The sequence below is a fragment of the Colossoma macropomum genome, unplaced genomic scaffold (assembly GCF_904425465.1).
Source record: "Colossoma macropomum unplaced genomic scaffold, Colossoma_macropomum, whole genome shotgun sequence".
NCBI classification, from domain to species: Eukaryota; Metazoa; Chordata; class Actinopteri; order Characiformes; family Serrasalmidae; genus Colossoma; species Colossoma macropomum.
This window is the reverse complement of record NW_023495007.1, coordinates 1,125,895-1,139,188: the sequence shown is the minus strand read 5'-3', so window position 1 is coordinate 1,139,188 and position 13,294 is coordinate 1,125,895. Positions and strand designations below refer to the sequence as shown.

The following is a 13,294-nucleotide window of genomic DNA, read 5'->3' as shown; positions in this document are numbered from 1 at the left end:
ACAGATATGATTTAAAACAGTGCTTTTCCAGATAAAATGTAAGTCAGATAAAGCAAATGCTGTAGGATGTTTTTGTAAAGTATACTGCTAATAATTGTAAATCACATAAAGCATATATAGCAGAGCACATACTATCATAGCTTAGCAGAGTCAAAAAGAGTAGCTGACCAGAATATGTAGGCCACAGCATCACTCGTCAGTAGGGCCTTCTTTCTGGCAGTATTCAAGTATTGAATAAATAGTAGTCTCAATGGTATTTCGTCCCCACTGAGATTAATCACACCCTCTGATTAAATCTCCAATACTCTGATGTTTTAACTGTGTTAATAGATTGTTGTCATTATTCTTTTGGGAAAAGCATATGAACTCATGCATGCTTTTTTATTATTTAAGCACCACAAGTGGGCACAGAGATAATAAATAAACTAACCAGGATTAATCTCCAAAGGAAATATGTAATGTAACAAAATATGTATGTAGCAAAATATGTAATTTGACAGGATGTGTTCAAACTTTTGCATACTGCTAAGCATATACAGTGCCTTGCAAAAAATATATTTGTTGATAAACACAACTTAATATAGCTTTTCTTTGCAAATTTTAGTGCAGAATTTCTATTTATTTGCTGACTTTGACATATTGGATAAATATAAAACATAGCATGAATTGTGCCATAACTTTTGCACAGGTACATTTTTTCCCCATGTTAAATTCAACAAATAAATAGTAATTGTGCATTAGAACATGCAGAAGTATGTTCTCTGTAGAGGGCCTTATTGAGTAAAAGCACAACAGTACTTGCTTTAAATTTTATTTTCACTCTCAAATTTCTTGCGCAGACTTCTTCTGGATCATTTTTCATTGAGTAATACCAACAAGGAGTCTTCACAGGACAGTGCTATGAAGGAGCCCCCTTCCTTACTAGCTTTTAAAATGCAGCTTCTGAATAAATCTCACAAAGGCCTTGCTAATGTTATGATGAGCTGAATCAGTGGTGTTTATTGAGGTAGCATGGTGAACTCTGCAGAGTTGTGGCCTAGAAGAAACCTAGTTTGACACACCTTAGGTACGTGAACTTTAAGTGTGTGTTGGAATAGGACATTTTATGTTCAAAACATCACAATGAATCACTATACTACTATAGTTTTTGTTCTGAAACAAGAGGCGTTGGAACAAAAGTCCTGCCTCTGTGTTATACATCATTCATAAAAGTATTATGAAAGTAAATGAGTAAGTGAGGCACACAGATTGTGTTTATAGTAACACCTACATTGTACTTTTTTTATATGCCCCTGTACCTTGAATATTTTTTAATAAAAAAATGAATGTAGCTGAAGAATGAATTTGAATGAATTGAAATATTTCATTCAACACAATGTAACATAAGCATTCCTGCTTAGGCTTGTAAACACTGTGAAACAAAATGTTTAAAACGTAAAAGTTTTCTACTTACAGATACTGTATAAAGCTGAGAAAACATGTCAAGCCTGCCCACAGTAAGTTAAAATGTGATAGTGAACATTTTACCATCTATCTGTGGCCGTTGTGATAGACATATGCATGATGATGGGCTGAGGAGGTGGCAGGTGGGGTTACCAGCTGCCAAAGAAACTAAGGCCTAGCAGATGCAGCCATCTCTTCTAGGTTCATTTGCTACATATTATGAATGGAAACAGGCAGCAGCAAAAAGAGCACTCTACTAAAAACGAAGATGCCAAAAGGGTTCTTTAGAGAGATACCACAGAAGAACAACTTTTAGTTTCATAAAGTACCTTATATGGATGGTTAAATACTCCAAACTTATGGTACTTAACCATATTCTAGCAACGAAGCAGATTGGTTGAAAAATGCTGGAGAATTCCTTTAGAGAAAATTCCATTTAAATGTTCTGTAGGGAACCAAAGGTGGTTCTTCTATGAAATTACTCCAAAGAACCATTGTGGCACCTTCATTTTTAAGAATGTAGATGCTCTTTTACTGGACAGACTAGATGATATTGTCAGAGAAATATGTGAAAGAATGTATTTTTTTATGTTTTTTAGCATTTGTAATACCTTATCAAATGTCTTTACTCATTTTTCTCATAGAGCTTCACATTCAAGCACCATGGCTTCACGTTCTTCTGACATTACATCATGTTATGTGCACTCCCATGATATTACTTAAACAGTCTATCATTTAGACAGAAGACTGTAATTGTGTACAATAGCTTATTATTGTATACGCACTGCTCAATTCTAATGAGCTGAGAGACAGGTGACATGAATCTCTTAGGCACTGTTTCCATATCAATCTCTCTGTGGAGCCATCACAACAAAATATGACTAATTAGCAGAGTTAATTAACAGGATTGCATGAGCATGTTTTGTTTGTCTGAGGAGGGCTGGGGGATCTGTCATTCTGTCTAAGCAAGTCCTCAAAACATGTTAGGTGATGCAATTTTAAATGTTGATTACACAAATTTAGCATGCAAACTTATGAGTCTGTTTGACTTATAGTTTGTGTTTTACTTATTCCCACTAATAAATTTTAGTAACTTATCTTTAGACCCAAAAACATATAAAATGTTAGTGTTATGGGCAGTGGGTTCTGATAAAGGAGCTGCAGATCCTTTTTTTTCTTGCTGTGAATTCCATTAGCAATTTCAACAGTCTTGATAATCTTCAGTCTTGTTGTACCTATGCTGTAACCTGAGCTTTAAGCATGGTAAACTATCTTGCTGACACATTATGCTTCAATTTGGAAATGTTAAATATCGACTGATTCAAATATACTAAATACCCTGTTTTTCAACGGTCAGGATCCCCACAGGGCCACCACAGAGCAGGTATTATTTAGGTGGTGGATCGTTCTCAGCACCACACTGACACTGATATGGTGGCGCCACGTTAGAGTGTGTTGCACTGGTATGAGTAGATCAGACACAGCAGTGCTGCTGGAGTTTTTAAACACCTCAACATAACTGCTGGACTGAGAATAGTCCACCAATCACAAATATCCAGTCAACAGTGTCCTGTGGGCAGCGTCCTGTGACCACTGATGAAGGACTAGAGGATGACAAACAAAATGTGCAGCAACAGATGAGCTATTGTCTCTAAATTTACATCTACTCTCTGGACCAACGAGGTGGGCATGTCTAATGGAGTGGACAGTGAGTGGACACGGTGTTGAATCAATCATACCAGCATAAACATAACACCCACCAACATGTCACCATCAAGACAATGTCACTGCAGTGCTGAGGATGATAAATAACAAAGTATGCTGCGCAACAGATGGATTACAGTCTGTAATTGTAGAACTACAAAGTGCACTTTGGTAAACAGAGCTGATAAAATGGACATGAGAGTAGAAACAAGGAGGTATGTTTAATGTCATGGCTGAACAACTCAATAATTAATAACAATCACTAACAAACTGATCTTGACTGGACTCATTGTCAAGTAGCGATTAATTCAGTGCCCTAGAAGACTTTGGTCCATTTGGTCCTTGGACCACCCCCAGTCAAATGAAATATGTTGTCAACAGATTCTCTAAGAGAACACATTTAAATATGGCATATTTATGCAAATTCTAGCATTTTGGAAGAAAAAAAAACAAATTTATTAATTTTGCATCAAAATGTACATAAGTGTGTTCTCTGTAGAGGATGTGTGTAACAAAACATGTAATTTGATTGTACAAGCATTGAGCTGTGAAGCAGTGGAGCTGTGTCCTTTGGAATGTTGGTACTCCATAAAATGCTTCTGTGATGAGTTGGAGTGGCTTTTTAATTGGTTGTAATTATCAGATGCTCATGAAGGCCTGGATCAGGTGTGTTAGATTAGGGTTGGAGCTAAATTCTACAGGGTGCTAGATCTGCAGGACCAGGATTTGGCACCCCTGAACACTGCTCTGAGTTAGTTTACCTTTTCATGCTTTCTTGGACTCAGAAATGTAAGCAACTTTGTGTCTCCTGAGTGCCACAATTGTCTAAACGTCCAAATATCAGGAGTTACATTCCTGGTGACAGCCCTCCATGGTCAGAAGTTTGAGAGGAGGAAGCCCTCACCCCTTCAGGATGGGGGGGCCCTGTGATAGGGAGAGTCACAGTCTGTGGGTGGTAACTGGCAGTGATAAATTAGGGAATGGTCAGAGGAACATCCAACCAAGCAATTTTAGCTTATAAGGCAGTAATCACATTCACTGTTTGTTTTTGTTGGACCACCTAGCAGGCCAGCCTACAAGAGGGCTTTTCGCTCACTTACTTACTGACTGACGAACTTTGTTGAAAGCACATGCACAATCCTTGGACTGTAGCTAGCCCTTAGTTGGCCTGTCCACTGTCATTCAATGTTCATACTCCCCCATGTACTTCTGACAAGTGACGCAGAAGTAAACAGGAGAGTAGCCCCATTATTTGTTATGTAAGTGAACTTTTGACAAATGGTAGTTAATACTGCATTCCTTGTTTAAACACTTTCTTAAGTAGCCTTTTTTTCCCTTTCCAGTTGCCATTTTCACTTTCCTGCACTAAATTTAGCTTATCAGATGGAGAGATGCCTTTTAAATGATGTGAGATTGGCTTTTTAAGATTGGTACAGATTCGTTTGGGGTTTAGAAAGTAACATAGATGTAAAAACTTTGAAAAGCTAATTTTGGACCATGTGTATACTGCTACAGGCTTTATAATTATAATAATTAAGCTACAAATGTAGGTTGTGGGATTTCAGGGGTGTCATTTATTGACAACTGTGTCCCCATCACTTTTAAAATGGCTGATACGCCCCTGGCATTGTTTACCAAAAGTTTCAGAGGTGAGAGTATGAGGCCTGACTGTCTGGCAAAACTAGGCTTGCCTAGACTTTTTGTTTTATTTAATTAATCTCAACTTAAACTGTTTTGTTGACAGTACTAAGTTTTACTCCATATTACAGTTATGTAATTAAATAAACTGACAAATGTTTTAAAAAGCCACTGACCTATATACCAAAATCAAGTGCAGAGGGAAAGTCTGGGAATGCTTTTCTTTTAAAAATCAGAATCAAACTGTCCATTGCAAGGGTGCATAAAAATGCCTTGTAGTAAAATAATTACCTGGTGTTAACAATAATAATAATTTGTATTTGCAATTGTCAGCCTGTTATTTGCCAATTTGCCTACTTGATAATTTACACTGTAATAAGATTTGTACATGTTTGTAGATTCCTAAGTGATTCTATAAAGCTCACAGCTTTGTAAAATTTAACTACATGTGTTCAGTTTTAAGCCCAGGCCTGTATTTGGCCCTGTGTGTTACAGATTCATAAGCCAGGCAGTGAGTTATTTAAAAAAACCTTTATTTCTGAAACAAAATGATGACTAATGTCATCGACATTACACACCGTTTCACACCAGTATATTAATCATTCATCTGCCTGAGAATGATAACTTGTGAGGCAAAATATAAGTCTCCATAACTGTGATATGATAGCACCTTCATGCTAGTAAACTATGTGGAAATTACATCAAAAGAAAGGCTCTACACTCATTAAACTACAAACTTAGCCACTTCAGTTTAATAAATGTTAAAATACTTAAACTGGATTTTGGTCTGATGTAGGTGAGTGTTTAGCTCAAAAAAGAAAGATAATGATGCAGGAAAAAGTTAATCCTCACTATGATGTATGGAAAGATAATATAATATCAAAGGGCTGTTTTACTTCAAAAGACCCGTGGAATGTAGTTAAGATACATTAAATCATGAACTGTTAAACATCAAGACATTTTAGTACAAACCTCAAAAATCAAGGGCTTAGGGGAAATGTTCTGCATGGAGGAATGGTCTGAGATCCTATGCCATGTGCTGTCCCATCTAAGCGAGTATTATAGCGGAAGCCTTATATCATGACATGTCGAGGTCATGTACAACGAAACATGTAATTTGACCAGAATTCTGTATACTAGACTGTACATACACTACATACACTATATGTATGTGTATAGCCCTTGTAAGACCTTTATATTGTGTGTCGACACTCCCTGAACACATAGTTCATATAATCTCCATAGAAAAGCACTGTCCATTAGAATGAGACACTTTGAAGCAGTTGTGCATGAGCCTAAGGTCTCCATACCCAATGCTGATTTTAACATATTGGAAAAAAAAAAAAGTACCATAACTTCTACACAGGCTACATTCTATGTTTTGTTTATTTTTAATCGGCAAATACACAGTAATTTTATAATAATATAAAGTAATTGCATTAAAGTTTTATATATATAATTTTTTATATTAATTGAAATGAGATATTATTTTGTTTAAGATAAACACAATGTTTATCTTTTTATTAAGGTGAATGATGTAAAAAGTCTGGATTTTGCATACGCAATTTAAAATTGTAACATTGCTGTTTATTAAAATAATACAACAATGTAATCATTGTGTATTACATTTCTATTTATGCTAATTTAGCAGATTAACCAGAATAATTTACAAAATAATATAAACATGAATATATATATATATATATATATATATATATATATATATATATATATATATATGCATATATATGTGGATATAAATGTATAATATTATGCAAACCCAGAAAAATGGTAGAGTAGTATATGATAATGTTGTTATGAAACATTTCATCTCAACAATTTTTTTTGTTGTTGTTTAGATTAATATCAAATTACACCAATCTTGAAAAGTATATAAAATAAAATTGCTAAGCACCCAAAGGTTGCAATTCTTAGGGCTCATGTTAATATGTTAACATGTTAATTATTTAATTTAACATGTTAATTAATTAATGAATTAATTTTGATGTTTTTCACAACACACATATAAGTGTAATATAAAAAATTAAAAATTACACATGTCACATTTGTTACTAGGGCAGCATTGTTAAGCCTGCCTTTAGGGACATCCCCACCCTTTTCTGTTTGCCGAAGCCATGCATCAGGAAATGATGTCACTACATAAAAAGTATAAATGTCTGCTGTTTGCAGGTGTGTTTATATGAGGTCTCAGGCACAGAAGGTATAGTACTGAACAGAATGCTCTACTTTGAGCAACGCATTTCTTGACAAGTTTTGTGAATTATGTTATGTGCTACCATTTTCACTGTGACGTGTATTTGAAGGAACTGTGCCATAAACTGAAATCATAAGAACTAGCTGTTTTCTCACAGATTTTATAGCCAGACGACTCTTGACATGACTTTTTTGGGGTCAGCCATCTCTACAAATACAACTTTTATTCGTCCTTCTACCTTTTACATCAATGGATTTTACAACATCCCGCATGCAAAATACTACTATGTATTTCTGTGCTTTGTTTATGCTGTGACTGTTTTAGGAAATTCTTTTATAATGTGTACCATCTACCTAGTTCGCACTCTCCACACCGGAAAGTATATAGCTGTCTTCAACTTGGCTGTCTCTGATCTGTGTGGAAGCTCTGCTCTCATTCCAAAGCTGGTGGATACGTTTCTGTTTGAGAATCAGTACGTATCTTACGAAGCCTGTCTGCTTAACATGTTTTTTGTTTTGTTCTTTATGACTTTGCAATCGCTTACTCTGCTTGTTTTGGCTTATGATCGGGTCGTTGCCATATGTTTTCCATTGAGGTATAATGCCATTGTTACTAAAGCAGCAATGACTATGATCATTGGAGTTACATGGATTTTTTCAATAACTATTATCGCTCTTCTTGTAGCTCTGATTACCAGACTGTCCTTTTGTAGATCTACCACTGTTGACAGCTATTTCTGTGATCATGGTCCTATCTATATTTTAGCCTGTAATGATAAATCTGTAAGTTATGTAATGGCTGTGCTCTGTTTTGCTGTACTGGCTTGCCTTCCAATGCTCCTTATAGCTGTGTCTTATATTTGTATTGGTATTGCCTTGCTAAAGATCTCACAAGGTGTTGAGCGAATCAAAGCTATGAAAACCTGCACCTCTCACCTCATGTTAGTTGCTATATTTTATCTCCCATTTTTTAGCATTAACATGCTATCTCTAACATCGTCTATAAAAGCAAATGACAGGATGATTAACTCTGCCCTGACGCAGACTATCCCACCTATGTTAAACCCCATCATATACACTTTAAAGACAGAGGAGGTCATGCAGGCCATTAAAATACTCTACAAACGGGCAAAAGTGGCAGCACTGCAAGGGATGACTCAGCGCAGTATCAGAATTTCACCACGGGTGAGGCAGGATCGAGGTGAAAAAAAATAATTTCAGGTCAGCTCAGGAAGAGACTGAAACAAAACAGAGCAAAAAAAACAACAAAACAAAATTTTGGCTTTATTTTTTACCAAGGCCTTGCATTGTTATTGAACGTCATTCTGATTCAAATGAAAGAATATTTTGGATTATCACAAGTATCACACAGGTATATTTACATACCAGCCCAACAAAATGTGAACATTCGTGTATTGTGTGAACCTTTGTCTGTCTGTTTCATAAAGTCTTGTAAAACAGCTCTGAACTACTTTATTCAGTGTACAGTGTCACATGAAACAAAGGAAAAATGTTTTCATGCATATCAAGGTACAAAGCCCTTTGTTTTCTGGCCTTCTTTGTTCTTCACTTCCCTGCATTTGCATAAAGAAAGAAGAACTGCACTCTTCTTGTGTGCATTTGGAATTGCTGGTTGGGGAAAAATGCTATAGATGTTTAACCAAAAGAGACTGCTGAATTAAAATGTTAAAAAAAATTTAAAAATTTGTCTGGTATTGATGATAAAACCACCTGTCAAAGCGGTTAAACCAGGCCAGTGTAACTATATGTAAGCCAAAATTAATACTGTAGAATTTTTCTAAAGTAGTGCTTTATATGTGTTGCTGTAAAGTCCCTGTGAAGTTCCAGCATTTAGCTTTAGTAAGATTTTTTTTTTATTTTTAAAACACTTTAGAGCTAAATACTCCTGTTTTTTTATTGGCAAGATATGTCTACATTTTGTCAGATGTTCTATAATTTTTTGAGTTTTTTATGTGTCTTTAGCAACCACTGGCCTTTTGAATAAATAAAAAAAAGGAATAAAATCTTTTTTTTTTTCATAAAATAAAGTCACATAATACATAGACATAGCTATTATTACTACTCCTTAGTGCTCATTGTAACCAAAAAAATCAAATTAAAAAATAAATATATGAAACAACCCCACATCACTGCTGTAAAAGCTGTTTTTTTCCACCCTCTTTGAATTTACATTGAGTGGGTTATTCATTCCTTTATTACCTATTACTATATTAGAGGTGTAATGACAACACTGTGGCTAGGGTATAAAGGTAACTGATCTCTGCAGATATGTTGAAATGCTGCCGACTTGCAAAACAGCATCAATCAAATGTGAATCACTGTCTGCATTTACTTGTATTCACTATGCTTTCATAATTGTTTTTGTTTACTCATTTAAAGTGAAGATTTTAATTGGTTTAAAATATTTTGTTCACTTTTGTACTATGACAAGGAATAACTGGTACAGGACTTCATTTCCCACAGGCTGGGTGTGTGTAAAGCTAGATGACTGCTAAAATGACCTCCAGGGAATCAATACCTCACGCAAATACAACATTTATTCAGCCTCCCAAGTTTTACATCAATGAATTCTACAATATTCCACATGCAAACTGCTTACATACATTTCTATTCTTTGTCTTCATTGTGACTGTTTCGGGGAATTCAGTCATTATGTACACTGTCTATCTAGCATATAGTCTGCACACAGCAAAGTACCCCTCCTAATTATTGAGTTTAGGTGTTTCAACAATACCCTTGGCTAACAGGTGTATAAAATCAAGCACATAAACACTGGCAGTAGAATGGGTCATACTGAAGAGCCCAGTGACTTTAAATGTGGCACTGTCATATAATGTCACCTTTGCCACAAGTGAGTTTGTGAAATGCCTATCCCTTGTGTTTGTGAAATGCATATCCCTTTCGTGGCCATGCAACCTTAATGAAAACAGTCAGATCGAAATTCATGTGCTTTTTTTTTGTTTTTTTTCACTGCGCATGCACTGTTATTCAGTATTCAGTACACTGCAAAAGCAAAGCATCTGACCCTTTTCCAACTTTGTCTTCATCAAACCCTATTGAACACCTTTGGGATGAATTGGGACATCAATTGAGAGCCAGGCCTTGTCATCTGACATCAGTGCCTGACCTCATGAAAGCTTTTTTGATCGAATGGGCACAAATTCTGACTGACACACTCTCAGAAGTGTGGAGGCTGTTATAGCCGCAAGGGGGGTTGGGGGCAACTCCATATTAATAAACAAGCTCATAGAGTTGTGATGGTCAGGTGTCCATCTACTTTTGATGTTATTTCAGTTATGATGATATTCCAATATGTATCATGCCAGGCTGTTGTTAGTTTGTTTGTTAGCTTGACTGTAGTCAAAGTGATCACCCAAAGAATCTGTGGTGAAAATGTGTTACATTCCTGATATTACAGAAAATTACATACTTTGTATATTTACCATGTCTGTTGCAAGTAACACATTTTCACCACAGATTCTTTAGGTGATCACTTTGACTGTACAACAAGATAAATCTTCAGTTTCTTAACCTTCATCCCACACAAACTAGCCTCATTAGTTGTGGCTGACTGACTACTAGGGTTACCAGATTTCAGCCACAGCAAAACCAGACAGGTTGGGGTCAGGTATGTGTTCCATTTAAACTGTGAATTTAAAGTCATGTGTCAGGGTCAAGTTGACAGCAAACAACAACAGCCCACAAGTCATAGTAAATTATATAGATAACTCAGCGGATTCTTAGCACTGCAGTGACACAGACATGGAGGTGCCGTGTTAGTGTGCATTGTGCTGTTGTGAGTGAATCAGACACAGCAGTGCTGCTAGAGTTTTTAAACGCTGTGTCAACTTACTGTCCATTCTAGCAGACACACTTGCCTTGTTGGTCAACCTTGTAGATGTAAGGTCAGATCGTCTGTTACTGCACAGTTTGTGTTAGTCACCCTTTAGTCCTTCATCACGTATATGGTAAGTGTAGCTGACAAAATGGACAATGGGCATAAAAATAATGGCTGTTTGTATATATTTTGTTGTTGTCCTGTATTTCTAGTGCAAAGATATTCAACTAAATACACAACAAATACATATTTCTATTTTGAACATGCTTTTATAGTCTAATGAGCATTTTTAAATATTGCAATTAATGGGCATTTCATGCTCCTGCGCTGTCAGAGAAAGTCAAGGAATGGACAAGCACTCTGGTGGACATTTCATGTTAAGCTTTGGGTTTATTTTGTTCATCAGTAGGTTAATTTAAGATGATTTGTTTCACAGTGGCACTTTATGTTTTCACTTTTGACTCACGCCACAAGCTTTGAACTAAAAAGCCACATGGGTTTTTATATACTATTTTCATCATCAACTTCAACGACTTCACTTTTTTTAGTACGCTATATTGTTGCTTCATAACTCAGACCTAGAAATAGTAGGCCCAAATAAAACAAAAACTTTTAAAAACTTGCTTTGAAAAAAAAATATGTGAAATAATTGGCGTTCTGATCTGATATGTAGCCCTAGCCCTAACAGCTAGTCTCTGTGCAGATGATCTGCCTTGACTGAAGAAGTTCACATAAACGCATCAGATTGGTTAAACTGTAACATTGGGCTGCTACAGAAACCACACTGGTTTATGTTCATGTTTGTACCAGAAATGCAATAATTTAAATATTGAAATATACATTAATCAACTTTGCTACAGTTTTTTTCCCAAGTGCTCAGTATGTCCTGCTGAAATACTTTGCCAGTTGATGCCTCCTGTTCTAGTGATTGGAAAGAATAGTATTTATTTCTAAAGCTACACTGGTAATTAGTAATATGACCATAACGCTAGGGCGTATTACACGATCTCGGTGCCTGCTTCACACACACAGCCCAGGCAGTACCTCCAAAATAAAAGTTGTTAATGTTGTTGTTTGTAGTTTATGACGTTTTTATGTGTTTATATATATATATATATAATATATATATATATATATATTGCCAAACGTATTTATATATATATATATGTATATATATATATAAATATTGCCAAACGTATTCGTATGATGTTGGCCCACCCTTTGCAGCTATAACAGTTTCAACTCTTCTGGAAAGCCTTTCCACAAGGTTTAGGAGTGTGTTTATGGGAATTTTTACCCATTCTTCCAGAAACGCATTTGTGAGGTCAGACACTGATGTTGGACGAGAAGGCCTGCATCACAGTCTCCGCTCTAATTCATCCCAAAGGTGTTCTATCAGGTTGAGGTCAGGACTCTGTGCAGGCCAGTCAAGTTCTTCCACACCAAACTCACTCATCCACGTCTTTATGGACCTTGCTTTGTGCACTGGTGCGCAGTCATGTTGGAGCAGGAAGGGGCCGTCCCCAAACTGTTCCCAAGTTGGGAGCATGAAATTGTCCCAAATCTCTTGGTCTGCTGAAGCATTGAGCTCCTTTCACTGGAACTAAGGGGCCGAGCCCAACTCCTGAAAAACAACCCCACACCATAATCCCCCTCCACCAAACTTTACACTTGGCACAATGCAGTCAGACAAGTACCATGCTGTCTCCTGGCTTGGCGGGGTCAGTATGGGGCAAGTTGGTCTCTGTGGAGAACAACAGTCCATCACCCCACCCAGACCAAATACACTACCTCGCCCAGGCATTCTTTTACCACTCTGGGGCCCTACCATGGTGAGTGGAGCTTCAGGTAGCGCCCTTTGTATAGCCATACCCGTGCACCATGTGAGAGCCGCTGGCCCTGGCAGCCCAAGTCATACACCTGTTTTTGGTAAACAATGGTGTTGCCCTGGTAGTTCCTAGCAAGCTGGTGTGCTGCATGGTGTACTGCTAGTGGCTCAGGCCCACTGGGCCTGGTCTCACCTGTGTGTAGTCTATACATTTTAATATCAGTAAGAAGTATGTCTCATTTTGAAAAGTTTGGCAGATGACATTTATCAGGTCAAGAAAAAGAGTGATTAATTAATGACTTCATTTATTTCATAATGAATACAACAGTGAAAAAGTGGAAATATTTTGCCACTTTAAGGGCCACAAACATCATGAATCCACTAAGAATCAATGCTTTAGTAATGCTAAATATGTTACCACTTTACCTTGAGGGCCACAAACATCTTGACATCCATGATGAATTAATGTTTTAGTAATGCTAAATATTGCACTGCTTTACTTTGAGGGCCACATTATCTTCAACACAGATGAACATAGCACGGGCATGGGACTGGTGACTCTGACCAAGTTCCATTGACTAACTCACTTCAGGCAAGCTAAAACTGAT

At 36.6% G+C, this 13,294-nt stretch overlaps 1 protein-coding gene across 1 annotated transcript; it reads left to right on the top strand.

Moving 5' to 3' along the window:
* The first annotated feature begins 7,182 nt into the window (after positions 1-7,182).
* On the top strand, positions 7,183-8,269 carry LOC118800867 (olfactory receptor 1-like). Its single transcript, XM_036561028.1, has one exon. It carries the CDS (start codon positions 7,183-7,185, stop codon positions 8,212-8,214), a length of 1,032 nt encoding a protein of 343 aa, XP_036416921.1. The 3' UTR covers positions 8,215-8,269.
* The last annotated feature ends 5,025 nt before the right edge of the window (positions 8,270-13,294 follow it).

What these genes read in the sequence shown, in the direction of transcription:
- LOC118800867 (XM_036561028.1), top strand. Translation starts at nt 7,183, where the DNA reads ATGACTTTTTTGGGGTCAGCCATCTCTACAAATACAACTTTTATTCGT.